This window comes from Pagrus pagrus (assembly GCF_965226575.1).
Source record: "Pagrus pagrus genome assembly, chromosome: 20".
In the NCBI taxonomy this organism is placed as follows: Eukaryota; Metazoa; Chordata; class Actinopteri; order Spariformes; family Sparidae; genus Pagrus; species Pagrus pagrus.
Genome location: NC_140207.1, coordinates 11,239,749 through 11,264,604, shown reverse-complemented (window position 1 = coordinate 11,264,604; position 24,856 = coordinate 11,239,749). Strand labels below are relative to the sequence as shown.

Below are 24,856 nucleotides of genomic sequence, written 5' to 3'. Positions count from 1 at the left end.
ATTGTCATACACGTTGGTTCCTTTCATTTCATTTCTGTTGTTCTTGTTTGTGTGAAACCTTACTCATGTTGTCGCCATTTTAACCTCCAAACTCTCTTTATGCCATAAGCTGAAAAAGGACAAATGTTAAATGATGTGGTTGATGATACACTCATTTAAATTATTACGTCTTTTGTTTCGTTTTCAGAACCCAAACCAAAAGCCTGTCATCCTGAGGAAGAGGCGGCAGAGGATAAAGATTGAAGTCAACTGGGAGCTTTTCTACTACAGGTTGCTTTTTCCATCCTTTTACACGTATAACAGAAAACCATTTCTTCAGCCCGCCGTCCTGACTTGCTCCTTTGTCTTCTCAAGATTCCAGCTCGACCACGCTCGGTCCAACCTCATCTGGAACCTGAAGACGAGGGAGGAGCTGCGGGATGCTCTGGAGGGGGAGATGCGGGCCTTCAGCGTGGACCGTGAGCTCGGCAGTGCCACCGTCATCTCCTGGAATCACCAGGAGTTTGAGGTTTGTGTTCACTGCTATCTGGATCTTACACAAGAGTTTTAAGCCAGACCGTGATACCTCAGTAAATCCCACAGATAAATACAGGGTTATTTCTGTGCTCTTGTTTGCAGGTGAAATACGAGTGCCTTTCGGATGAGATAAAGATCGGGGATTACTACTTGCGTCTGCTGCTTGAGGAGGATGAAAACGAAGAATCAAACGCCATCAAGAGATCGTAAGACTGCAAAACCCCCCCCAACAGACTGCACTGATGCTATCACTCTGCACTGAGTCCAAAGTGAATGCTTTTCCCTCTCTTTCTTGTCAGATACGAGTTCTTCAACGAACTCTACCATCGCTTTTTGCTTACACCCAAAGTTACGATGAAGTGCCTGTGCCTGCAGGCGCTTGCTATAGTCTATGGAAAGTGCTGCGAGGAGATTGGCCCCTTCACAGACACAAAATATATTGTGGGCATGCTGGACAGAGTGAGTACAGACTGTCACTGGGAGAGCTAATATATATACAGCAATGGAAGTGTTTTCATGTCTTTATAATTTATCCTGAAATCCAAAATGCTCTTTTGCGTTTACAGTGCACAGACAAACTGGAAAGAGACAGACTCATCCTCTTCCTCAACAAACTCATCCTCAACAAGGTAAGCTGTCAAATCAACAGACTTGCCTGTTCATTTAACCTCCTTCTCTAACCCTCTGTCTTGATTTCATCTTCTGCTCTGCAGAAAAACGTGAAGGAGGTGATGGACTCAAATGGAGTGCGTATATTGGTGGATCTGCTCACCTTGGCCCATTTGCACACCAGTAGAGCTACTGTGCCCCTGCAGGTGAGTTATATTGTATGAAAAGAAGAGCACTATATATCTGCTGATGTTGTAATTCTCTGTGAGCCACCACTGAGGTTTAATTCAACCTTGACCGTAGTTTGAAGCTTTAATTCATCTCTCTGGAGTGTCAAACAGAGGTCTTGTTATCTTCCACAGAGCAACGTGCTGGAGGCAGCGCCAGACATGAAGAGGGAGAGTGAGAAGGAGTGGTACTTTGGAAACGCAGACAAGGAGCGAAGAGGACCTTTCAGTTTTGAGGAGGTAGGTTATCATTTTAAAATGTCCAATTTAACAAATTGGGTTAAATGTAATAATTTTGCCCGGTAAGAACAACTTAACGTAATATATTACTGATAAATCTAATAATATCTTTGTTGTACAGGTCGTGATTGTTATTTTTACTTATGTGATGTGGTGCAAATGGTCAGGTAATGTAGTTTGATGTTATCTAGAGGAGACATTAGTTCATTCTCCCAGTTGGGGAGCTGTGCAAACTCAGAATAAAGAACACAACCTCCCTCTTTCATTCATTCAACCGCCTTCTTGAAAAAGGTCAATGTTGCAATATTTTTTGCATACCCCCAAAACCCTACATAATGAATGAAGTAGGGACTCACCAAGATGATTTTTTTCAGGGCCAGCACCGAATATTGGTAATCATGGGGACCAATAACCAATATTTGCGATATCTTAGTGTCACTATTTCGAATAACCAGTGATAGAATGTAACTAAGTACAATTTACTCAAGTATTTGAGTACAATATTGAGATACTTTACTTGAGTATTTCCAGTTTCTTTAACTTTATACTTCTACTCTACGTTTATTTGATAACATTAGTTACTAGTTACTTTGCTGATTCAGATCATTGAGTGTTGATAGGCTACTACATGTGACTTCTTACCAATCAGATAGTGTTGTGGGCGGGACACTGAATGAGCCCACAGAGTTTAGACCACAGACAGAAAGAGGATGCTCCATCACAGCCAAAGACACACATTTTAAAATGTATTTATTTTATTGGCTTTTGACAAAACAAACAAAAAAACAATACCAATAATTGATAAAATGCTGATTATGGGCCCCAATAATCGGCCAGGCTGATAATCAGCCTATGCCTATTGAGGTGTAATACCTCTGTTCCTCCTTCCGACCAGAAATCTGGGCTTTTCTATGGGCATGCATCTCTACTCCAGCCCTAGGCAATGCACAGAGCTGTCCGTAAACAGGCAAGAGGCATTAAGATGCATATTCTGAATGCGCTGAATACATGTTTAAAGAGTGCTGCTATAACCTGAATAATAACATATTTTGCATGTATTAATCATAAATCAAAAATAAAGACTAATTCAGAAACGGAATATGCTGTTAACATGACCCCTATCAAAATATGCAAGACTGTCATATTGGGAAAATTAGTGGAATATAAGTTTGCCAATGAATTTAAATCTGTCTTTTTATTTTTTTCATTTTTGTTTGTTTCTTACAGTTGCCGCATTTTATTTTGTACAGTTATTCTTGATTTATACTTTCTTTTGCAGCAGCCACCCCTTCTTACCACTTGTGTTTTTGCATTTCTTCTCCAGATGCAGGAGTTTTGGAGCACAGGCGTCCTGACGGCAAAGACGCGCTGCTGGGCTCAAGGAATGGACGGCTGGCGTCCCCTGCAGGCCATCCCCCAGCTAAAATGGTGCCTCTTGGCCACTGGACAAGCAGTGATGAACGAGTCCGACCTGGCTACACTAATCCTTAACATGCTCATCACCATGTGCTCCTACTACCCCAGCAGGTGAGTGTAGCAGAAAATACCTCTGTGGTTGTACGTCTCCTCCACCTCCATTCATAACGTGTTTATTTGCTTTTCACTCAGGGACCAAGATAATGCCATTATCCGTCCTTTACCCAAGATCAAGAGGATGATCAGTGACAACGCTTGTCTCCCCCACATTGTTCAGGTATTTGCACAATCTAAATCTGTATTTTTGGTCCATATTTTCATGTCATATCTAGTTTGCTGATATGCTGAAGTAAGTAAATTGACCTGCTTTTTCTTTGTCCACTCCAGCTGCTGTTGACCTTTGACCCCATCCTGGTGGAAAAGGTAGCTAACGTGCTGTACCTGGTGATGCAGGACAACCCAAATCTGCAGCGCCTCTATTTAACTGGGGTGTTCTTCTTCATCATGATGTACACTGGCTCCAACGTGCTTCCTGTGGCAAGGTGAAGACACACAACAAATAGCATATCAACATCCAAACATGCTGAAATTCCCCCCAGAAATATTTACTTTTATTGTCTTGATGACTGACTTCAGACAAGCAACAGACTGACTAGAAACTCACTGACTTGTTCTACATATTAGTAATTATTCCAACATAGAATTACTTGTGTTAACTTGATTAGCTTCAAGAAAATGGCTTTAGAATAATGTCAATATATCTTGATAATAACCTCTGAGACTCTTTTGTTTTCTTTAGGTTCCTGAAGTACACACATCTGAAACAAGCCTTCAAATCAGAGGAGGTAAAGTGGATTTTTTTCCCCCCCTTTACGACAAATTGTGTCTTATCAATTCAACATCTTTTAAAAAAATGAATCTGTTGTGCCTTCTCCCCAGTCTAAGGGTCAGGATATAGTGCAGCGCAGCGTTCTGGGTCCAGTGCTGCCTGAGGCCATGGTGTGTTACCTGGAGAACTACGAGGCCGAGCGCATCTCAGAGATATTCCTTGGAGAATTTGACACGCCTGAGGCCATTTGGAGCAGCGAGATGAGGTAGATATTAGCATGTCTAATTAGTGTGAAAGCCATTTGTTTTATAGAAATTTCAATAGATTATGTTTACACTTTCACTTTCAGGCGGATGATGATCGAGAAGATAGCTGCTCATGTAGCTGACTTCAGCCCCAGACTGCAGAGCAACACGCGGGCCCTCTACCAGTACTGCCCCATCCCCGTGATCAGCTTCCCTCAGCTGGACAACGAGCTCTTCTGCAACATCTACTACCTCAGACATCTGTGCGACACCACCCGCTTCCCCAACTGGCCCATACGAGAACCTGTATGTTTCTTGTTTTTTTTCCCCTTGTAGCTCCTTATCAGTGTCCTATTTTCTAGGAAAGGCTTCTTTTCTTTTAACACTTTCTTAATTAGTTTTTCAAGAAACCTAACCAACAATATGACTGTATCTTCTTCTAATATTTACCCACCGTTATCCCTGCAGGTGAAGCTGCTAAAAGATACTCTTGAAGCCTGGAAGAGAGAGGTGGAGAAAAAGCCTCCCTCCATGTCTGTAGATGACGCCTACGAAGTCCTCAACCTCCCCCTAGGACAGGGGCAGTAAGTGGCTTTTGAGTTGTTATTCGTCTGAGTGGTAGCAATAAACTTGGAGTACGTGTAAGTGGGTGGGATTAAATGTTGAGTAATGCAGAATTGGACAGTAGGACTCAAGAAATGTTGGCATGTTTCTCTTCAGGCACGAGGAAAGTAAAATCAGGAAGGCTTATTTCAGACTGGCACAGAAGTACCATCCTGACAAGAACCCTGAAGGCAGGGTAGGTATTACGGTCATTAGTGTCGTGATATGTGCGTAAGAGCTTTAAGCATAACTTAATCCACGGATTTAATTTCAACTTTTCTATCTATCTTTCAGGACATGTTTGAGAAAGTCAACAAAGCCTACGAGTTCCTTTGTACAAAGTCTGCACGAATCCTTGACGGCCCCGACCCAGAAAACATCATCCTCATCCTCAAAACTCAGAGCATCCTCTTCAACCGACACAAACAAGGTACGTAGATGGAACCCATTTCTGCTATTCCTCTTCCTTCCTTTTGTTTTTCATCCATTTAGTAAGAAACAAGTTGAGGCTCATAGTGCTGAATGATTTTAAAAAGGTCAAATGAACTAGCTAACCTTTGACTAATATGGTTTTCCTTGTCCACAAACAGAACTGGAACCTTACAAATACGCCGGTTACCCAATGCTCATCAAAACGATCACAATGGAAACGGAGGATGATCAGCTCTTCTCCAAGACCTCTCCTCTCCTTCCAGCTGCCGTTGAACTTGCCTTCCACACTGTCAACTGCTCGGCTCTGAATGCAGAGGAGCTGCGCCGCGACAACGGCATGGAGGTAAAACAAAACCTTCGCAAACCTTAAATCTCAACCAGTCTACATGAAAGATTACAGCCATCCGTCTAAATGTGGATGGAGAACTGTGATTGAAAAAATGATTAATTGTTTTGATCAGGTGTTGCTGGAGGCTCTTTCTCGGTGTGTTGCTGTGTTAACTGCATCCAGCAAGCCTGAAGACATGGCTGTACAGGTAAGAATCTTTATTCACCTGTCGTCAACTTTCTCTCCAGAATTGAGTACTTTAATGCTTGTAGTGATTTCTTAAACACCTTTTCAACACTTCATTGTGCTACAGGTGTGCGGGCACATCTGTAAGTGCTACAGTGTCGCAGCCCAGTTTGAGGAATGCAGAGAAAAGATCATTGAACTGCCAAACATCATCAGGGACCTCTGTCACATCTTGTTCTATGGAAAGGTAAGAAACTGCGCCTGCTATAAGTAAAAAATCATAAATCTTTACTTTTTTTTCAGCATTTTAGAGTCTGAAGAATATTTCCTCTTTTGGAGGATTTGGACAAAATGTTAATTTAAATGTTAATTCTCACTTCTCATCCTCAACTCTTCTCAGGGTCTCCCAAAAACCGCCGCCCTGGCAGTCCAGTGCGTGAGCTCCTTCGCAGTGGATTTCTTCCTACAGACCCATCTATACCATGCTGGTGTGCTCTGGCACCTGCTGGTACACCTCTTCAACTACGACTACACCCTGGAGGAGAGCGGCGTTCAGGCCAGCCAGGAAACAAACCAACAGGAGGTCGCAAACAGCCTGGCCAAGCTCAGTCTGGTAGCTCTCAGCCGTCTGGGAGGCTACGTCCAGGCGCCACACACACCAGACGGGAACAATCCCGTTTCAGAGACCAACGGCATTGAGGGAACACCTCCTGAGAACCCCACCATCCGCAAGAGCTTAGCAGCCATGCTGACACCGTACATCTCGAGGAAGCTGGGAACAGGAACTCCTGCTGAGGTATGTTGTAAAGGTAGATACAAAGCATATACATCAATAAATCCCAACAGCAAGCTGAGCTCCACATGTCCTGCTGTTCTTTCAGGTCCTGAAGCTGCTGAATAGTAACTCAGAGAACCCGTACTTGATCTGGAACAATGGAACAAGAGCCGAGCTGCTGGAGTTCCTGGAGGGTCAGCAGGAAGGAAACATAAAGAGGGTAGGATTATTATGGATATATGTTTTTTTCTTTTCCAACCTTCATTTGTTACATTTTCTTACAAACAATACGTAACAAGCGTTGTGTGGAGACAGGTCCACCCATGTGTGGGATTGATCTAAGTAGCTGTTGATGTTTATATTATAGAAATGGTCGTCTATGCAATTGTTTTTATATGAAAATGCCATATATTGATATAAGTATGTAGAAATGATTGATAAACTATCAAGTATTCATGCATCTTCTCTGTGGTGTCTTTTCAGGGAGAAAATGATAAAAGCTTTGGTGCAGAGTTTGTGTTCATTGATCACAGCAAAGAGCTGATAGTTGGAGAGATCTTTGTGCGGGTGTACAACGAGCAACCGACCTTTCCTCTTGAGGTGAGTACAACAACTAGATTACATCAAGTGTACAGCAAGCTTTTTTACTGTTCACCCTTTAGCATCAGTCTTCTGTCTGCCAAAAGGTTTTTATATGGAATAAAGCACTCAAGCATAAATTAGGTCAGAACTCCATTCTCAAACAGCCATATTTATTATAGCTGTGATTATTGGCGGCAGCATTGACTGAAAACACACATTTTCCTTGTAGTATTTTGTTAATCATTTAATAGAGCTGCAAGCAGTCGATTCATCTGTCAATTGTGCTCAATCAGATCAGATCAATCGATTAGTTGTCTGGTTTATTAAAATGTTGATCAGTGTTTCTCAAAGCCATAGATGAAATCCTCAAATATCTGTTTTTTCCACAACCTAAAGATAATCAGTTTACTGTCGTAGAGGAGTAAAGAAACCAGGAAATGTTTGTAATTAATTATCATAACAGTCCGCTGTTTAATGTGTTAGTTTACAACTTATTGATTATTCGTTGTTGCTCTATTATCAGTATAAAATGCACTTAAAACCCTTTGTTATGCTATAATGTGTTTTATCACCTCTGTTTTAGTACCCCAAAGCATTTGCAGCCAGTCTGCTAGACTATGTTGGCTCCCAGGCCCAATACCTCCACACTCTGCTGGCCATGAGTCAGAGCAACAAGGTGGAGTCCCAGCAGCACGCTGAGAGGCTCCGCTTCGCTGAGATGGCTTTAGAGGCGCTACGCAACGTCATCAAGAACAACCCTGGTGAGACATGAAACTTCCTCCAGCTTTTTATTTAGACGTCCAAATTTCTGAGCTTGTTTTCAAAGCACCTCTCTTTGCGTCATTGTAGGTTCGGAGTCGGAGTGCATCGGACATTTCAAACTGCTCTTCTCTTTGTTGCGGGTTCATGGAGCTGGCAGAGTACAGCAGCTGGTGTTGGAGGTAGAGCTTCTTGGTCCTAATATCTAATTGTTGTTGTTTCCAGTATGTCCGTTCCTGCATTTTAGTCATTTTGGTTTCATCTACAGGTTGTGAATACGGTGACATCAAACCAAGAATGTGTTGGCAACATTGCAGAGTCGCTGGTGTTGTCCAACCTTCTGCTGCTTCTGCACTCGCTCCCCTCCAGTAAGAAGAAAACAAGTCGCTGGCTCACTTTGTTGCATTTGCTGTTGTTATTGCAGTGTTGTATCTTTGAACTAAAACATATTTTTTGTATCATTTAGGTCGGCAAATTGTGTTGGAAACCCTGTATGCACTGACTTCTAACACAAAGATAGTTAAAGAGGCTATGGCCAAAGGTCAGTCTAACTCTATTTTTGTTTTTTCTGGATATTTTCTTCCATATTTATAGAAATTCTTAGATGCTCATATTTATCTCTTCCTCAGGCGCTCTGATCTACTTGCTCGACCTCTTCTGTAACTGCACACATCCCCAGGTCCGCACGCAGACTGCAGAGCTCTTCTCCAAGATGACCTCAGACAAGCTGGTTGGGCCAAAGGTCCGTCTGGAAGGATAAAAAGCAAAATAACTCCTGTCTTTGTGCACTCACATCACACTTCCTCATCTCCTTCATCATTTTCTTTGCCAGGTGCGTCTAACGCTGATACGTTTCCTCCCTGGGGTGTTCATGGACGCCATGCGAGACAACGCCGAAGCGGCAGTGCACATATTCGAGGGAACACACGAGAACCCTGAACTGATCTGGAACGACAACTCAAGGGAGAAAGTGTCCACAACTGTCCGGGAGATGATGCTCGAGTATGAAAGGAGCCCAATTTGATACCCTATTTAACAAGTGTGAAATATTGTATTCCAGCCATTAGGATGCTTCAACGTCACCTAATTTACTTTCTTAAACTTTTGCAGGCACTTTAAACAGCAGAAGGATAATCCTGATGTGAACTGGAAAGTAAGTGCATTAACATATAACTCACTACAATAATATAACATGTTTTTGATTTAATGTGACAATAACGTCTTTCTTTGTATCCTCAGATGCCAGATGACTTCACAGTGGCTTATGGAGCAGGACAGGGCGAAGTAGAAGTCGGTGGCGTCTTCTTGCGTATCTTCATCGCGCAGCCAGGCTGGGTGCTACGCAAGCCTCGAGAGTTCCTGGTGTCCCTCCTGGAGACCATGACCGAGCTGCTGGAGAAAAACAACCCCAACGTGAGAAACAGAAACACGTCATTTGTTTTGTTTTCAATCACCCTCTTGTGTCACACCAGCGATTTTCACCTCTTCCTGACATCTCCGGTCTCCTGCAGGGTGAGGCCCTGGAGACGGTTACCACGGCAGCAGTATGTCTGTTCAGCACACAAAGCCAGCTGGCCGACCAGGTTCCTCCTCTGGGCCACCTGCCTCGCATCCTGGCAGCACTCAACCACAAGAACAACGCCGTGCCCAAGTGCTCCATCCGCCTCATCCACGTGCTGTCAGAAAATGAGGTGAGGAACCAAATGAGTATAGCTTCCTGGACTCGTTTTGACACCGCTCTGCTGTTTTTAAACAAGGAATCCAGTTCTACTTAGTAAATTTGTGAACGCTAATTCAACAATAACATAGCTAAAAATAATAGTTAACACTGTCTTGTTTTGTGTAGCTGTGTGTGCGCTCCATGGCTTCTCTGGAAACAATCGGCCCCCTCATGACTGGGATGAAAAGTCGGGCCGACATGGCCGGACTGGCTTGTGAAGCTCTCAACCGCATGTTCCAGAAGGAGCAGACTGAATTGGTTGCCCAGGTAAACACCAGTCGCATTTATTGTTTTTTGTTTTTTTAATGGTGATCATTATTGTTTGATGACCATGTCAAATTAACGAGCATTTTGTTAATGAACTGACCAGGCTCTAAGAGTGGAGCTGGTTCCATACCTCCTGAAGCTACTGGAAGGAATCGGCCTGGAGACCCTTGATAACCCTTCAGCCACAAAGGCCCAGATAGTCAAGGCTCTCAAGTCCATGACGCGCAGTCTGCAGTTCGGAGAACAGGTGTGACAGCATGATAATCAATTAAAACAATTGGATGATTAGTATTCTTTTTTTGTATTTGCTAATGGAGTAATTGCTCCAAATGACATCACACTGGATATTTATCTTATTAACTCTTAAACAATCACTTCTCTGCAGGTGAACGAGATTCTAGCGAAGTCCTCAGTGTGGAGTGCCTTCAAAGACCAGAAACATGACCTTTTCATCTCAGAGTCTCAGACCGCAGGCTACCTGACAGGTACAGTGTTTATTTGAACGTGTTCTCTGACATTTTCTAAACAATCAAAACTGTTGAAATCTTTTCCATAAGTCTTTTAAAGGTAAGTCTTGAGTGCCTTTCTCTGAGCTGTTGTTAAATCTTAATGCTTTGCTTTATCCTAAACACCACCTTGTGGCTGACTCCTCACTTGTGCTTAAACCCAGCCACCCTTTCTCTCTCCACTTCCTGTAACTTCCTGGCTCTGCCCTACCCTTCCTCTTTGTCCTTCACATTTTCCTCCTCAGGGGTATCCACTCCTTCTCTCCTGGCCGCCAGCAGCCCACTGCGAGGTGGGCTCTAAAGTCCTAAGCTGGGCCCTCGCAGCCCTCCTCTCGCTTGTTCTGATGCAGGTAGACTGTGACCTGACGTTTGACCTTTCCTCTTAACCTCCATCTTGACCCTTTACTTAATTTTCCATTCCCACCCCTTCATCGTCGCAGTGCTGAAAATAATGTCACCTTCATCTCCATCCACTAACACTAAACACACTTCAGGTTCACAAATTAACAACAATCCCCTCATGAGCCACTCAAACACAGAGAAAGGAGGAGTTGACAAAAATATAAAGTGATTTTCTTAGAAATAAAGAGTCAGATTTAAAAATGAAAGGTCAGTGTTCAAGGGAATTTTATTAGTACCACCCAGACGTCAGTACAAGGAAGTGGTACTTCCTCCTTGCAGCTACTGAAACTACAGGCCATTTATAGTATAATACAGTGAATGGTATTATATTTGACTCAGCACTTCTAACTGTATCTATTTGGATATTTCTTTATTTGGCACAAACTTCCACTTGGACTCAAGCATGAACTGATTAGATTTTGCTGATCAAACGTCGATGTGACCTCATGAAACACATTTGGCCATTACTCAAGAGTTATGACAACATTTTAGATAAAGGTCTAATAGGATAAAATGATGAAGTGAAGACATTTTATATCCCAAAGGTCAATTTCCCTGTGACAACGTAATGTGCAGTGAAAAATATTCAGGCCAAGATTCAATGCCATAACTCAGGAACAGCAACTTGATTGGCATACGGAGGCATGAAACCACAAGGCAGTATTCTAGGTTGTTGTCTTTTATGTTTAACTTTATCTGTATTGTTTTCTTTTTTAGGATGTACTTAAAAGCACAAATAAACAATGTGCCTAGGGAAAGCATTAGCAACAAGGCTACCTCTTGCAGCCAGGCTACTGTAACAAATAAAAAAACAAACCTAAGAATCTCAATTTGACCTCAGAACGCATCAACATCATAGCGCTCTTCATTGACTGTGCCTGTCAGTTCACTCATGGTTTACCTCGCTTTCTATCACTCAGTGTCTTTGCCTTCTTTGCTTCCTCCATCAGAGGGTTCTTTCTGTTTTGCAGTGTAGTTTCCACAGTTGTTCGACTGTTACCTGCAGAAAACGACCAGGGGAAAAAATACCTCCTCCGTCTTAGTTGAGCAATGGCAGACGCGCTTCCTTTGTGCCATAATGTGACCTTCATTTTACTTGGAAAAATTGAGCCTGGTGGTAGACCGCCTGGCATCATGAAAAAGAGATTTATAAGAAACCAATCCATACGATTAGTATAGTTTAACATTTTGAGATAAAGTACAAAGAGCATAAATCACACATGGAAAGAAATGTGCTCCCGCCACATCCTTTGACACAATATATACATAAAAATGTCCACACTGGAGCAGATTTAGTCCCATTACACCCTAACTTTACATTAAAAGCATCTAATAATTGGGCCAAAATCAGAAGTTATCACTCCTCCATACATTCAGTAGTTTAGTAGTTTAGTTCATCATTGTAGCTCATCAGTAGCGCACCAGCTCGATCACACCTATACTGAATCTTCTCCTTCCTTCCTTCCTCCTTCACAGGTCCAGGAGTAGCAGGTTACCTTACAGCAGGATCTGGCACCACGGTTATGCCCAGCGTCCCACCCCCCGTGGACAACGACATTGGAGACCAAGGCTGACGGACACACACACACACAGGTCACGCTCAGGCCACCCAGACTGCCCTGCAGCTTCACGGCTGCAGCTCAGAGAGGGACCGTTCAGCTCCCGGACGAGGGGATGGAGAGAGGGAAAGACGGAGGAGAGCGGGGCCGTCGTCGACCGTCACCAAAATCTCTGCGACACCTCCTCCAGCATCACTCTCCACTCCCCTTTAAAAAAACGGCGCTCAAGTCTTCATAAACACTTTGAAATTGTTTTAACGGATGACCACGTTTTGTTTTGTTTCTGTGCTACTTTTCTTGTTTCTTCCAATGACAGAAGAGTTTACTTTTTGTATGAATATATTTTTTACTCTAGATTTTGTTTTGTTTTTTTCATGAGAAAGACGTTGGAAGACTGAGGCTTATTATAGGTTAACTGTCTCTTCTCTGTTATCTTATTCCTCTTTGTCATATCCTGATTGGCTGAACTCGCCCTAAATCCCGAACAGAGGGTACTCCGCCTCTTTTGTGACACATTTGTGCACAGGACCTATCCACTTCTCACATAAACATGCCATTTGCTAGTCTACAGAATGGATTCTCATATTGAACAGGAAAATATGTTAAAATCAGAACATATGTGTATGATGTCTCTGCCCTGATTCTCCACTGATTGATGCTGACGCTCTTGTCTAGATCAATCCCCTCTTTCAAAGTTGACACAAATCTGCTCTCCAAATGTCCAGCCTCTTATTCCTCTGATCTTAATTCATATTTCAGTCTGCTCTCTCTCTCTCTCCCTCTCTCTTTGAAGGCTACCCTTTCTGCCTCACATGTTTTTTAAAGTAATTTTCCTTCCCCCAGAATGCAAAAAGCACTAGAATATTTATAAGTGAATAATAACCACAGGAAATGAGCTTCTGCTAAGACATGACGAATGACTCTGATTACGAATCTATGTGAAAGACTAGTGCAATTTGTGAAATGTTCAATGTAATATTGCGTATATAAACTTTCTATATTGAATGTACATTAAAAAAAAATAAATCAGTCGCACTTGTACATAAAATTTTAAGAATAAAAGGGAACCCACAGTGTTGTTCTTTTGTATTTACATTTGTGTTCAGGGAAGATTTCGGCAGAATGAATAATTTACTGTTTGTTTGTGTTTCAAAAGCAGGACTCATATTTGGTTTTGGCCAAAGAAGGAAATTAATACATGTATTTTCTCAGAGAGTAAACTATTGGTTTGAATTTTCCACGCCAAGCTGTCACACCAGCACCATCATCGCCTCTTTTTTTACCTGCTAATTAAAGTAATGACGTCCAGCGGTACCAAAGAAGACACTGAGATCATTACTTCTGTATGAACTTTGTACATTTTAGCTCTGTAAACAATTAATTGACATTAAATGGACTGTTTATGGTATTTATCAGACCCAGTTTTTCCCAAGGAAATGCTTAAATAAATCCACATCGTTTCCCCACCGACATGTTGTTGCTGAAATTGTGGACAAGGCCTTGAGTCATCATTTTCATAATAGGGAAAATATATATTACAGTCCAAATAGTTATCTCAATCAGTGATAAATAGTGTTACTTAGACTAGACTAATAGACTTCACATTGTTAAGGTTTCTGGTCAAACATGGGCCCATGAGCTCACTCTGACTATGACCCTGCAGCTTTATCTACAACTTGCACACAGAATTTGACATGAGATTATTTAACTTTTCATACTTGCAGGCTCTCAAAGACAAAATGTCGATTTCGAGTGGTTTTACTTGTGAACTTGTACACACATTATAGGCTGCATGTACTGTAGGAGCGTCAAAAGCAAAACAGTCAAATAGCTTTTATCGTGTTAATTAATTTCAGAACCATAACTCTTGATAGATATATATTGCCAACTGGATCTTGAATTTACATAATTTACATTTATGAACTTGTTTTTTAATATATGAATAAAGATTATTATTAGTGGCATGCATATTTCCTTGATGTATTAATCACGTGAATATGCTCATTGCTACATTCCCAACAACACTTGAAGGCAGCGCATTACGTCATAATATTGCGCCGAAGTCACGCCCCGTCCGGTGGAAGCGAGACTCACTGAGCTCTTACACACAAAACTATATGATGTTTTACTTTAATTACGACAAACTGCGACTTTCTTGACTTGAAAATTGAATTGAAAATTTTCTTTAAAATTTACAAACATCATATGTGTAGCTCATGGCACAATTAAAGCGGGAACAAAAAATGATTTGTCTCTCTCATTCACTACCATACAAAGGTTTTCCGAAATAAGATCCCGTTGGATCCACCGGAAGGGGCGTGGCCTCAGATCTCTGTTGATTCCTGCTTTTGTAAAGTGCTGCTCAGAGGGCTATTCCAGAAAGGAGGTTCAACAAACTCTGAGTCTAACACTGAACTCTGAGTTGACTTACCCTGTGAAGTGAAACTCTGAGTTTTCAGTTCCAGAACAGCTGATCTGAGTTCGGTAAGTCGACTCTGAGTATGTTAACTCTGAGTTGAGCTCGTGCCTGACGACTAGTAAAAAAACATCATCAATGGAGCTCCGATACCATTTCAACATCAAATATTTAAGTTGTATTCACATAAACAGTATAACACAAATTTAGATTTTGTTTCGACTCAAAGATTTCAAGTTACACAAACAAAGAAATGGAAGTTATTCTCAACCTTTAAATTTAACATTGCTTCGACTATTTTTTACTAAATTATGTGTACTAGAAAATAATAAGTTGGTAAAAACACAGAAAATTGTGGCAGTTTTATGTTAAGACAGCAAAATATTTTTGTGTTCAGCATAACTGCAACTCTTGTTGATATTACATGTTTTTGTTATGTAAAGTGTACACAATTTTTTTACTTTATTGAACAAAAAAAGTGAAACATAAAAACATTGAGTACATATTTTTACTACATAATTTTTTTTACTTCATTCAACTATCAAAATATATGCTAAGTGCACAGAGTATGTGTTGTTAATTTACCTTGAACTAAATAGGCTACATCGGCTTTATACATTCAAGTGAAATTAACTCAAAAATCAAAAACTGCTGACTTAACATAAAAAAATTACGTCGTGCTCACAAGGGATGAGTGTTTGTGCCAAGTGAACATAAAGTTTTTATGTCATTTTGACAGTCCTGAACATTTGTGTGGACGTGATGAAAACGTATCCAGATCGTAGCAACCAGTGAGTTATGTGAAGTAACAGAAGTATCATCTGACGTACATTTCCTCGCATAACATAGTTGGAGTCGTTGTCGATGTCTCGGGCCAGTCCAAAGTCACCAATTTTCACCAGTCTGCCCTTTGTCACCAACACGTTTCGAGCTGCCAGGTCTCGGTGGATGCACTGCAGAGAGACAGGAGCCCTCGTCAGGATCTTTACTTCAGTCACACCACGTGTAACTCACAAAGAGCAGGCCCATAACTTTAACTTACTGCCAGAGTAACCGCTAACTGCTGCTAACTGTATGTGTCGTTAGTTAGTTGGCTCGGTTAGCCATGCAGCTAGCAGTCCCGACTGGCAGCTTGGGCACCGGGGTTAGTGTTTGGCCAGGATTGGCCAGAGCTAGCTGGCTAGCATGCTACCTATCTACAAAACAATAAATAGACTTGATAATCGTTATTTCTCCCAATTTTGTTGATAGTTCTGGTTGATTTTTGAACCATAATTCTTACATATTGCACCTTTAAACTTAAACATTTGATGTTCTTTGTCGACATTGATTGACATGTGAGTTTCGCAGGACAGCAACTATGTTTATTATTTTGTTGTTATTAAAATTAATCTTATTCAGATTAAAACATAATCGCAAAACAATCAGGAAGGGTTTTTTTCATATCTAGATCCAACACTACAATTAAAACATGTGAAATATTAAAATGCCCTGAAAAATGACCCAAAGTCAAAGTTAATATCATCCGATGGGCTGTTTTGTTTGATAATCAGTCTAAAACTAAAAAATGATAGATAAATAGATGATTACTTCCACATAATACATTAAAAAAGAGCAGACCTTCACAACTGAGCTGCTAGAACTGGGGACAATGAATTATAGACAATTAATTTGAATGATTAATTAATCGTAAAAGCAGTTGTCGATCAGTCTTCTGTTGATCAACTAATCCACAGTGTTTGTCTACTTATTGTTTCTTTGTTGTGAATCATCAAAGTGTGGAAACTAAAAAAGCATCAACTGTGTGTTTCCCTGTGTCCGCGTAGTGCTGACAGATGTAAATGTAGAGAGTTTCCATGTTGCCCTTCCTCTCTTACATTCTGGGAGGACAGGAACTCCATCCCTTTGGCCACTTGGAAGGCAAAGCTGAGCAGGTCATCAAAGGTCAGGGTTTGCAGGTCCTCTGTCTGATCATCCAGGTGTTCGTAGATTTCTGGGTCTGCAGATAAACCAGGATCAGTTAGGATCAACATTTGCACTGTGGATGTAAATGTATTAGTTTATCTGTTTGACAACATGTGTGCACTTTCTACCTTCAAAGTCGTCCATGTCACCTGAGTTGAGGGTGAGGAGGGCGATGTCGTCCTGCCCTCTGGTGGTAGATCCGTACATAGGCACGTAATTGTCCACAGCTTTGTCCAGCTCACTGAGAAAACACAAACGTTGTAATGTTAAACCAGACTTAACACCCTTTGTTGCCCGTATTAACCAAACCGTTCCCTCCTCTTGTTCCTACCTGGAGTTTTTCTTGGGCTGCAGGTTGTGGTAAAGGCTGCTGAAACGGTCCTTGTTGAAAGCATCAGTCACAGACTTGTGGTAGTGCTCTCTGTTTCTCTTCAGGTAGTTCAGCAGATCTCCATAACAGCAGTACTGGAAAATCAAGTATATGGGTCCTGCAGCGGGAAAAAATACAAATAATAATCAATATCTAATAGTTTATAACACAATATAATGTAGTTATAAGCTGATATGAGGTCATTTTAGGTTGTTTTGTATTATTACAACTGTGTTTTACTGCATTATCATTCTTTCTCTTTTTATACACCAGTATCCAGTTACGGGCGACCACAAGAGGAACTAAAGTTGTTGATAAATATATTAATAAACACTTCTCTAAAACTACAATATACATACATGTAGTACATAACTGTAGTATATAACTGCCTATAAATGCAGAATTTGTGGAGGTTAAAGTCTGTTAAAGTAGACACAGCAGCAGCAGCAGTAGTGGTGCAGACACAGCACTATGCTGTAGTCACTCTTCAGAACATATGAAGTCATAGCACTAGATGGATCATCCCATCTGACAAAAGCTGCCAGCCTACTTGTGATACACAAGACGTAACACACAAAACTTGTTTTTATCAGCGGGGAATGTACCTGAGTCTGTGCATGCGACGAGCAGGTTGACAACGTTGGCATGGTGACCGATGTGAGTCAACATCTTGAGCTCTGACATCAGAGCCTCCTTCTCCACCGTCTGGTGTTTCTCTGCAGGGTCAAATACCACATCAGCTACTGAAATGACCTCCGTGACATTTTTGCAACTCACTCACGGAGTAAATGAAGCCCTGACCTTTGAGCATCTTGACGGCCACCTGCTGTGAGACTCCAGGCTTATTGATGCCGTAAGCTGTCGCCTGGACCACCATGCCAAAAGCCCCAGAGCCCAGTTCATCACCTAGGGAGGACGCAGAAACACTTGCACAATGTAGTAATAACATAAGAAATTGTGGAAGTGGTGGAATACAACTCTTTTTATATTGAACAGAGGGGGAACAGTATCTGACAGCAATACTCCAAGCTGTCAGGATGCGTTCCCCCTGTTGTAAATGGTCAAATTTAAAGATATCAGCCTGAAAATCACAGGACTTGTCTGTTGTGGGGAAAGAAGTCAGCAGTATGAATTTGAAAGATGTGTGAGCATCTTTCATATTGAACAGAGGGGGAACAGTATCTGACAGTAATACTCCAAGCTGTCAGGATGCGTTCCCACTGTTGTAAATGGTCAAATTTAAAGATATCAGCCTGAAAATCACAGGACTTGTCTGTTGTGGGGAAAGAAGTCAGCAGTATGAATTTGAAAGATGTGTGAGCCTCCTTTCATATTGAACAGAGAGAAACAGTATCTGACAGTAATACTCCAAGCTGTCAGGATGCGTTCCCCCTGTTGTAAATGGTCAAATTTAAAGATATCAGCCTGAAAATCACAGGACTTGTCTGTTGTGGGGAAAGAAGTCAGCAGTATGAATTTGAAAGATGTGTGAGCCTCCTTTCATATTGAACAGAGAGAAACAGTATCTGACAGCAATACTCCAAGCTGTCAGGATGCGTTCCCCCTGTTGTAAATGGTCAAATTTAAAGATATCAGCCTGAAAATCACAGGACTTGTCTGTTGTGGGGAAAGAAGTCAGCAGTATGAATTTGAAAGATGTGTGAGCCTCCTTTCATATTGAACAGAGAGAAACAGTATCTGACAGTAATACTCCAAGCTGTCAGGATGCGTTCCCCCTGTTGTAAATGGTCAAATTTAAAGATATCAGCCTGAAAATCACAGGACTTGTCTGTTGTGGGGAAAGAAGTCAGCAGTATGAATTTGAAAGATGTGTGAGCATCTTTCATATTGAACAGAGAGAAACAGTATCTGACAGCAATAAAAAAATGTATGTGTATTTATTGTATGTAAGGGCAGCCACTACTATGCACTATGCACTTTGAGTCCATGACAAATTTCCCCTAGGGGACAATAAAGTATATTCTATTCTATTCTCTTCTATTAAACATGGCAAACTAATCAGTGAATTATTAGATGCATGTCAACTACCGGCATCTATTGCTGTCGTTAAATGTGAAGGGCAGGGCTAGTTGAAAGACACAATGGTATCTTAAAAAAACAAACTAGCCAAACTGTGTGAGGAAACAGGTTTGAAATAGACAATGCTATTGCCTCTAGCATGGTCACCAAAGTTAGAGGTTGCGATGCTTTGGGCACAGCAACCACTTTTAGTGTTTAAGCATCAGGCAAAAACTGTATTATGAGTGTGCAGGAAACTAATTTTAATGTTGCAAAGGGAATATTACACTACTCAATAGGTATCTGAATATGTAATTTGTGTTTCTATTTGCATATCCCTAATTAATTTTGAGTGGCGTGTAACTTTTTGGGAGATAATAAAAATCAAATATAAATACAATGCAAGTTCAATCTGCAGCTTCATTTGCAGCAGGTAAGTGCTGCCAAGCGATGCACCCACAATGCAAAGCTGGGATGTGTCTGTTTACGTCCTTGTGTTGCTAAGCAACGGCTGAAAACAATGGTTCCGCTTTGACAGTGCGATTTTTCATGGCGGACACTTTGGTTTCTCTCTGGTAGACGCACAAATTTGACTTTTCACACAAGTCATGCCCGAGTGTTGAGAGTGTTGTAGGACTGAAGCTCCATCTCTGAGGGGATTTACTGCCGCCAAAAGGTCTTTTTCAGCCCGGTTATCATTCTCCAGCAGCTTTCTGCAGGTCGATTTAAAATGGCATCGAGCTATGGATCACTTGTCAGGGAGGCCATCGTGCTGCTCGATAAGTTCACCGCTGGCAGACGGTGTTTGGATGACTTCATGGAGGAAGCTTCAGAGGATCTGCAGGCAGGTGGACTCACATGAGGATGAACAATATACAGTAACAGTAGGGTTATTATAGTTGACAAAAACTGAAACTGGGTGTGAGAAAAAACATTTGCAAAAAAAATCTAATCCAGTCTAATTTCTGGTCAAAGTATCTCATTACAGCCTACTTAATATAAGACACAGTCACCTAACAAGTAGCATTTCAGTGAGATATAGAGACTTATTTTCAGACATCACATCTTATTTCAGTATATTTATATAATATTATAATAAATACATAAAACAAACTAATGCTAAAACTCATAAAACTGAGCTAAAACAGTAAAAACTAAACTGGAAAGAAAAAAACAAAACACAAACAAAATAAAAACTAATGAAAATGTACTATAAAAACTATAATAACTGTCTCTCATGTGTTATTTGTTGCAGCACATGGACTCTCTGCATAAGAGTTTCGTACTTGACGTTGTTTCTGGATGTGTTGAGCACAAAAAGTTACTGGACGCTGTTGTCAGCATCTTCTATGGCCAGAATTGGAAATGCTTACCCAGAGATCGCAGCCAGTTTGTCGGTAAATTGATGAGTTTATCAATCTTACATAATCTAATCAGAATAAAACAAGATCACCATTAACACGTTTATATTACTGTATTGTTCATCAGTTATCTGTTACCTCGCCACATTTGCCCTTGATGACCTTGGACTTCAGCGTTTCGGCAACATTGTCAAATCACTGGACATCAAGAAGATGCAAACAGTAAGAAACCCTGTGTCTGATCAGAGTGAAAGCCTGTGGCTGTGTTGGAAATAACCAGCAATCAATAGCTCTGTTACTGCGCCCTGTAGTTCCTGAATTTCTTCTTCACGAACCTCACCACGTGCATACAAAAGGAGTGGAATACGATCTATGATGCTGAATATGTGGAGAAACACTGGATTGGCCCTCTGCTGAGGTAAGAAAAACCTTCTTCAGGAGATGGATGTTACTCCAAAGGTGAAAGGGAACGAAAGGATGTGTCTGTTTGTCTTTTAGATGGCGCCCTGAGATCGATATTCTCATAAAGCAGCTTGCTGTCACAGTATCTGGTGGGGGTCAGGTCAAGAAGGCTCCAATCAAAACCACCAAGCCGCAGGAGTTCTCTCTCACCAGACCTAAACCACCGACTCTGCCAATGCCTGAGCTCATCCCACAGCAGGCTAAAAGCAAACCGGTCAGTCTCATTCCCTTCCAACACTGCCACACAGTCAGTTTATGTGTTTAGTGGCTTCTGTTTTTGTGTAATAGCCAACAGATTGAAGAGAATATAGACACGACAGGTCATTAAGGTGCAGGTTTATTGCGTTGAGGCTCTGATGGATTCACCACTCATAATACATTTATTTTATAGGTGCCAAGTAGCACGTACAGGGCCCCGAAGGAGATGGAGAAGATGGAGGAAATCAAACAAAAGAACCAGCAGGAGAGTGAGGTACAATCTCTGCTTTTACTGTTACCGGCAGGAAACTGCTCTGACGTCTAGAAGCCAAAAGAAAGTCTGTTACATTAGTGTAAGAAAACAAGTTTGACCCTCATGCAACTGTTGATATGTTTTATGTTTTTTTTAACTTTCATTTTTGGATCATTTTGGCTGTATTAATGCATGTTGCATACATTTTGGCTATTTATACAGTTTTGTCTACAATACACTGTGTGTATTATAGACAAAACTGTTGTATATGTTGGCAGATAGGTGCTGATATGAAGGATTATAATGCGGAAAAATATGCTTGGGATTTATAATTAATAAATCCTCAGTAAGTTTACTGTTTCAGTGCACTGGTGCCATCTTATCAGTATCGGAATATCCTAACCTCGGTATCAGCATCGATATCGCTCAGGCCCTAAAACTTATGTGATAGAATTAGATGAAAAATGCACATGTAATTAAAATACTTATTGTTCTATGTGATTACTGTCACAACATTGTCAGCAGCTTTCTTACACCCCTCTGTAACTACCCTTTTTTCTCTGAAGGAACTGCTCTATGAGGCCAATATGAAACAGTTGAGATGTGCGAATCCACAGAAGTCTGAGCACACCAAGGTCGGGGCTTTTCTCTATGCATGGATTTCCAAGTAATGTTTGTGATTTATGTTCAAGCTTATGTAGATTCAAGATGTTTCTCCTGAGGCTTCTTCCTTTATTGTGACTTTGGGCTCGATCAGAGGTTTTCGTCGTGGGAGACGGACAGTTTCGGGGGAGACGAAGTGAATGGAAATGAAAAAATGTTACTTTAGTTATTATATTATCAAGAGTAGATCATATAGAATAGCCTTAATGTGTGTGATTTGGTTGAAGAGATAGCTCAGAGATACAGTAGTTTTGGAGAATTTAACTTTTTTCTCCACTTTCCCAGAGTCAGAAACTAATAAATGCCTCAAGACAGACCTTTTTCAATGTATTTGGCAGAGTCTGAAGTTCTGTCAAAAAGCAATATTAGGCTCTCTTGGATAAATTGATGAGCTGTATAAATAAAACTTTATGTCTGTTCACATCTCTGACGAACCATCATGTGCATTGCAGAGGGTGAGGTCTCAGATTACGGCCGACTTTGATTCCAAACTCAAGTTCAACTCGTTTCGCTCCTCTGCATCTCCTTCCAGTCAGAAGGTGAGCTCCAGTTATTTCAGTCGATCGGCACTCAGCGTGATAGTGATGAATATCAAATCACGTAGGTATGATATCCACTGGCTTGCGTGTATTTTTCTGATTCTGTTAGACTAACAGCTGGCCCGCAAAGCTTAACACTGCAGCCACCCTGAGGCAGAAGGCGCTATATGACCGTCAGGTGGAGGAGGAGCTGCAAAGGTAGAGCACAGCAGACTGTCTCCAGTGTTGGGGTCAGTGGCAACATCTGACTTCTTCCATTCAAACTAGTATTGCGAACAATTTGTCACATGTTACCGTCGGTATGGGTAATTAGCAGACAGGTGTCAGTTTAGATGGTGTTTGAGTATCTGATAGAAACGCAAACAGTGTTCTTCCCAGTCAGCCTCCTACATTTCTTCTCACGCCTCTCTTGCCAAGAAGATGTTGATCTCAGGCTAAACAAGCCAACAGTCATTTCTTTATATTTGTATTAACAGATTGGAGCGTCTGGTCGAGGGAGCTCGTGAGCCCTCGTCTTTCCTGCAGTGGCAGAAGGAGATGCGCGAGAAGGACCTTCAGGAGGAGCTGACCAAGATTGAGCGCAGGCGACTGGAGGGACAGATCAGCTATAAGGAGGCGGCTATGGCCCGGGCGCGCCTCATGGAACGCAACCAAGAGACTGCTCAGCTGAAGAAAGAAGAGGTGGGTGACGATCACTGACAGCCCTTTAAAGCGACAACGGGAACCGGACAAAAGTGTGGCTGTTCTCTACAAACACCTTTACAATTATACATGAAAAATGTGCTGTGTTTTCTTGCAGACGGCTCAGCTGATGCGGAGATATGCCGAGAAGAGGCTGCAGGAGGAGAAAGAAATGAGAGACTTGGTGCAACAAGTGGCAGAAGGCCACAAGAACTCAAAGACGGCTAAAGAGAAGCTGCAGAAATTCAAGCAAAGTATAGGTAGGCCTTCTCATTTGTGATTCAATGATCATTCTTTCCTGAAAGTATTAACATGTGCTCTGATATCCTGGAAACTTGGATACTGTAATGATCACATACATGGAGATATGAAAAACCAGGTTTTTAATGTTACATGTAAACGCCATATCCAAAATATGATGGAAAAACAGGACACTAATGCACAAATGTCATCAATATCATGCAACTTTCACAGTGAAGGAAGTCTCAGAGCAAAGTCGAGAGCTCCTTCGTCAAGCACTAGAGGAGGCACATGCTGAGCTCAGCAGGAAGTTTGAAATCATCGCTGAAATCCGCATCATTGAATCGCTTCCTCACATCAGAGTACAGAACTTTGACGACACAGAGGTGAGCGAAGGGAAAGCATGAGTGCCATCTCACATCTGGCAACTTTCACGTGCTTCTCATGTATTGGTTGATCTGTTGTCCCGCGTCAGACTGCAGGCCACGAGCTGCTGGGAGAGATGTCCCTTGCCGAGCTGAAGGAGCGGCTGGCCCTCCTGAGGGAGGTGCAGCAAGCGGAGCAGCAGCAGAAACGGGAGCAAATCCTGGAGGAGAAGGAGAAGAAGAAGCAGCAGCTGCTGGAGCACCTGGACAAGATCGATCTCTACAGGAGAGTGCAGGCACAAGCTGTTGCCATCAGGTCAGGGAAAAATGTTTGGAAGTAGGAAAATGTGGTTTGAAGCAGATATCACATACAGACAATCATGATAGTTTTGGTTTGTTGCAGGAAAGAGGAGAGGAAAGCCAGGCTGAGTTTGCTGGCCAAGGTGACTCAGGATGAGACGGTTTTGGCTCTGCAGAAGAAACTGAAAGAGAAACAACAGGAGCATCAAAGACTGAAGCAAACTGAGGGAAAGAAGACCAAAACTTCTGAACAGGCTGTCAGAAACACAGAGATACACAGCAGAGTGAGTATGAAAGCTTTGTCTGTTTCTGTTAGTGTTGAGATTCTTCGTGCTAGCGGCAGTAAATAATGTTCCTCCCTTATCTCTCTGTTTCTGCCAGAAAAGCTTGAAGGAGCAAAGCTGGGAGGAACTGGAGCTGAGCTTAGAGCGCCATATCCAGAGGAACACTCCTAATGTTTCATTTTAGATCAGACGCATCATTAGTTTTATTTGTTGTAAGAAAATTGTGGGAAGATTAGCCTTACATCTTTTATTGTCTTAATTTGACACATTTGTAATTTAAATTTTCTGTAAATGCTGTAATAAAAATGTTGCACCACTGTGATTTATTTACTACTGATTGTGATTTAATTCAGTGAGATTGTTTACTTGACTTATAAATCTCCAATAATTGGTCAATTAATTGAGTAGTCGGTGGACAGAAAATAAATAACAGAACTGAACTGTTTCCATTTGTGATGATTTGCTTGTCAATTTTTTAAGCAAAAAGGTTGGACAAAAGAAGCAATTTGAAGATGTCACTTTGGACACGTTGGAAATTT

The 24,856-nt window shown here is 41.5% G+C and overlaps 3 protein-coding genes across 7 annotated transcripts in view; 2 read left to right on the top strand and 1 right to left on the bottom strand.

Annotated features, from left to right (window-relative positions):
* Nucleotides 1-13,279, top strand: part of dnajc13 (DnaJ heat shock protein family (Hsp40) member C13) — a 31,874-nt gene extending 18,595 nt beyond the window's left edge. For 3 of the 4 annotated variants that reach the window (XM_084340830.1, XM_084340829.1, XM_084340827.1), the window contains 35 exons: nt 188-270; nt 355-508; nt 619-722; nt 816-975; nt 1,083-1,145; nt 1,230-1,331; nt 1,488-1,592; nt 2,917-3,119; nt 3,201-3,285; nt 3,396-3,550; nt 3,808-3,853; nt 3,948-4,102; nt 4,187-4,388; nt 4,551-4,666; nt 4,803-4,881; nt 4,980-5,115; nt 5,276-5,460; nt 5,579-5,653; nt 5,759-5,878; nt 6,032-6,427; nt 6,513-6,626; nt 6,890-7,006; nt 7,572-7,749; nt 7,838-7,929; nt 8,016-8,115; nt 8,214-8,288; nt 8,377-8,489; nt 8,580-8,749; nt 8,858-8,900; nt 8,987-9,160; nt 9,259-9,438; nt 9,594-9,734; nt 9,838-9,981; nt 10,120-10,219; nt 12,119-13,279. In XM_084340830.1, the coding sequence (XP_084196956.1) occupies nt 188-270; nt 355-508; nt 619-722; nt 816-975; nt 1,083-1,145; nt 1,230-1,331; nt 1,488-1,592; nt 2,917-3,119; nt 3,201-3,285; nt 3,396-3,550; nt 3,808-3,853; nt 3,948-4,102; nt 4,187-4,388; nt 4,551-4,666; nt 4,803-4,881; nt 4,980-5,115; nt 5,276-5,460; nt 5,579-5,653; nt 5,759-5,878; nt 6,032-6,427; nt 6,513-6,626; nt 6,890-7,006; nt 7,572-7,749; nt 7,838-7,929; nt 8,016-8,115; nt 8,214-8,288; nt 8,377-8,489; nt 8,580-8,749; nt 8,858-8,900; nt 8,987-9,160; nt 9,259-9,438; nt 9,594-9,734; nt 9,838-9,981; nt 10,120-10,219; nt 12,119-12,216 (4,563 nt within the window). In that variant the 3' untranslated portion in view covers nt 12,217-13,279. Of the gene's footprint in view, nt 1-187; nt 271-354; nt 509-618; nt 723-815; nt 976-1,082; nt 1,146-1,229; nt 1,332-1,487; nt 1,593-2,916; nt 3,120-3,200; nt 3,286-3,395; nt 3,551-3,807; nt 3,854-3,947; nt 4,103-4,186; nt 4,389-4,550; nt 4,667-4,802; nt 4,882-4,979; nt 5,116-5,275; nt 5,461-5,578; nt 5,654-5,758; nt 5,879-6,031; nt 6,428-6,512; nt 6,627-6,889; nt 7,007-7,571; nt 7,750-7,837; nt 7,930-8,015; nt 8,116-8,213; nt 8,289-8,376; nt 8,490-8,579; nt 8,750-8,857; nt 8,901-8,986; nt 9,161-9,258; nt 9,439-9,593; nt 9,735-9,837; nt 9,982-10,119; nt 10,220-10,485; nt 10,591-12,118 lie in introns of all 4 variants that reach the window. The other variant, XM_084340828.1, reaches the window with a different exon arrangement.
* Nucleotides 13,280-14,938: 1,659 nt separating this feature from the next.
* Nucleotides 14,939-17,856, bottom strand: LOC311249160 (receptor-type tyrosine-protein kinase FLT3-like). The gene is made up of 6 exons (XM_084339967.1): nt 17,754-17,856; nt 17,558-17,668; nt 16,914-17,070; nt 16,711-16,823; nt 16,495-16,616; nt 14,939-15,570 (listed from the first exon to the last, which is right to left on the bottom strand). The coding sequence occupies exons 1-6, from the start codon at nt 17,827-17,829 to the stop codon at nt 15,340-15,342; spliced, it is 810 nt and encodes a 269-aa protein (XP_084196093.1). The 5' UTR covers nt 17,830-17,856; the 3' UTR covers nt 14,939-15,339.
* Nucleotides 17,857-19,471: 1,615 nt separating this feature from the next.
* Nucleotides 19,472-24,762, top strand: cfap99 (cilia and flagella associated protein 99). Of its 2 annotated transcripts, none has more exons than XM_084340690.1 (15): nt 19,472-19,815; nt 20,227-20,368; nt 20,460-20,554; nt 20,644-20,750; nt 20,831-21,008; nt 21,186-21,266; nt 21,812-21,880; nt 22,361-22,447; nt 22,557-22,645; nt 22,924-23,128; nt 23,247-23,388; nt 23,603-23,754; nt 23,844-24,049; nt 24,137-24,317; nt 24,415-24,762. In XM_084340690.1, exons 1-15 carry the CDS (start codon nt 19,702-19,704, stop codon nt 24,499-24,501), a joined length of 1,935 nt encoding a protein of 644 aa, XP_084196816.1. In that variant the 5' UTR covers nt 19,472-19,701; the 3' UTR covers nt 24,502-24,762. The 2 variants fall into 2 exon arrangements, with proteins under 2 accessions (XP_084196816.1, XP_084196817.1); XM_084340691.1 differs by having other exon boundaries at nt 19,472-19,819.
* The last annotated feature ends 94 nt before the right edge of the window (nt 24,763-24,856 follow it).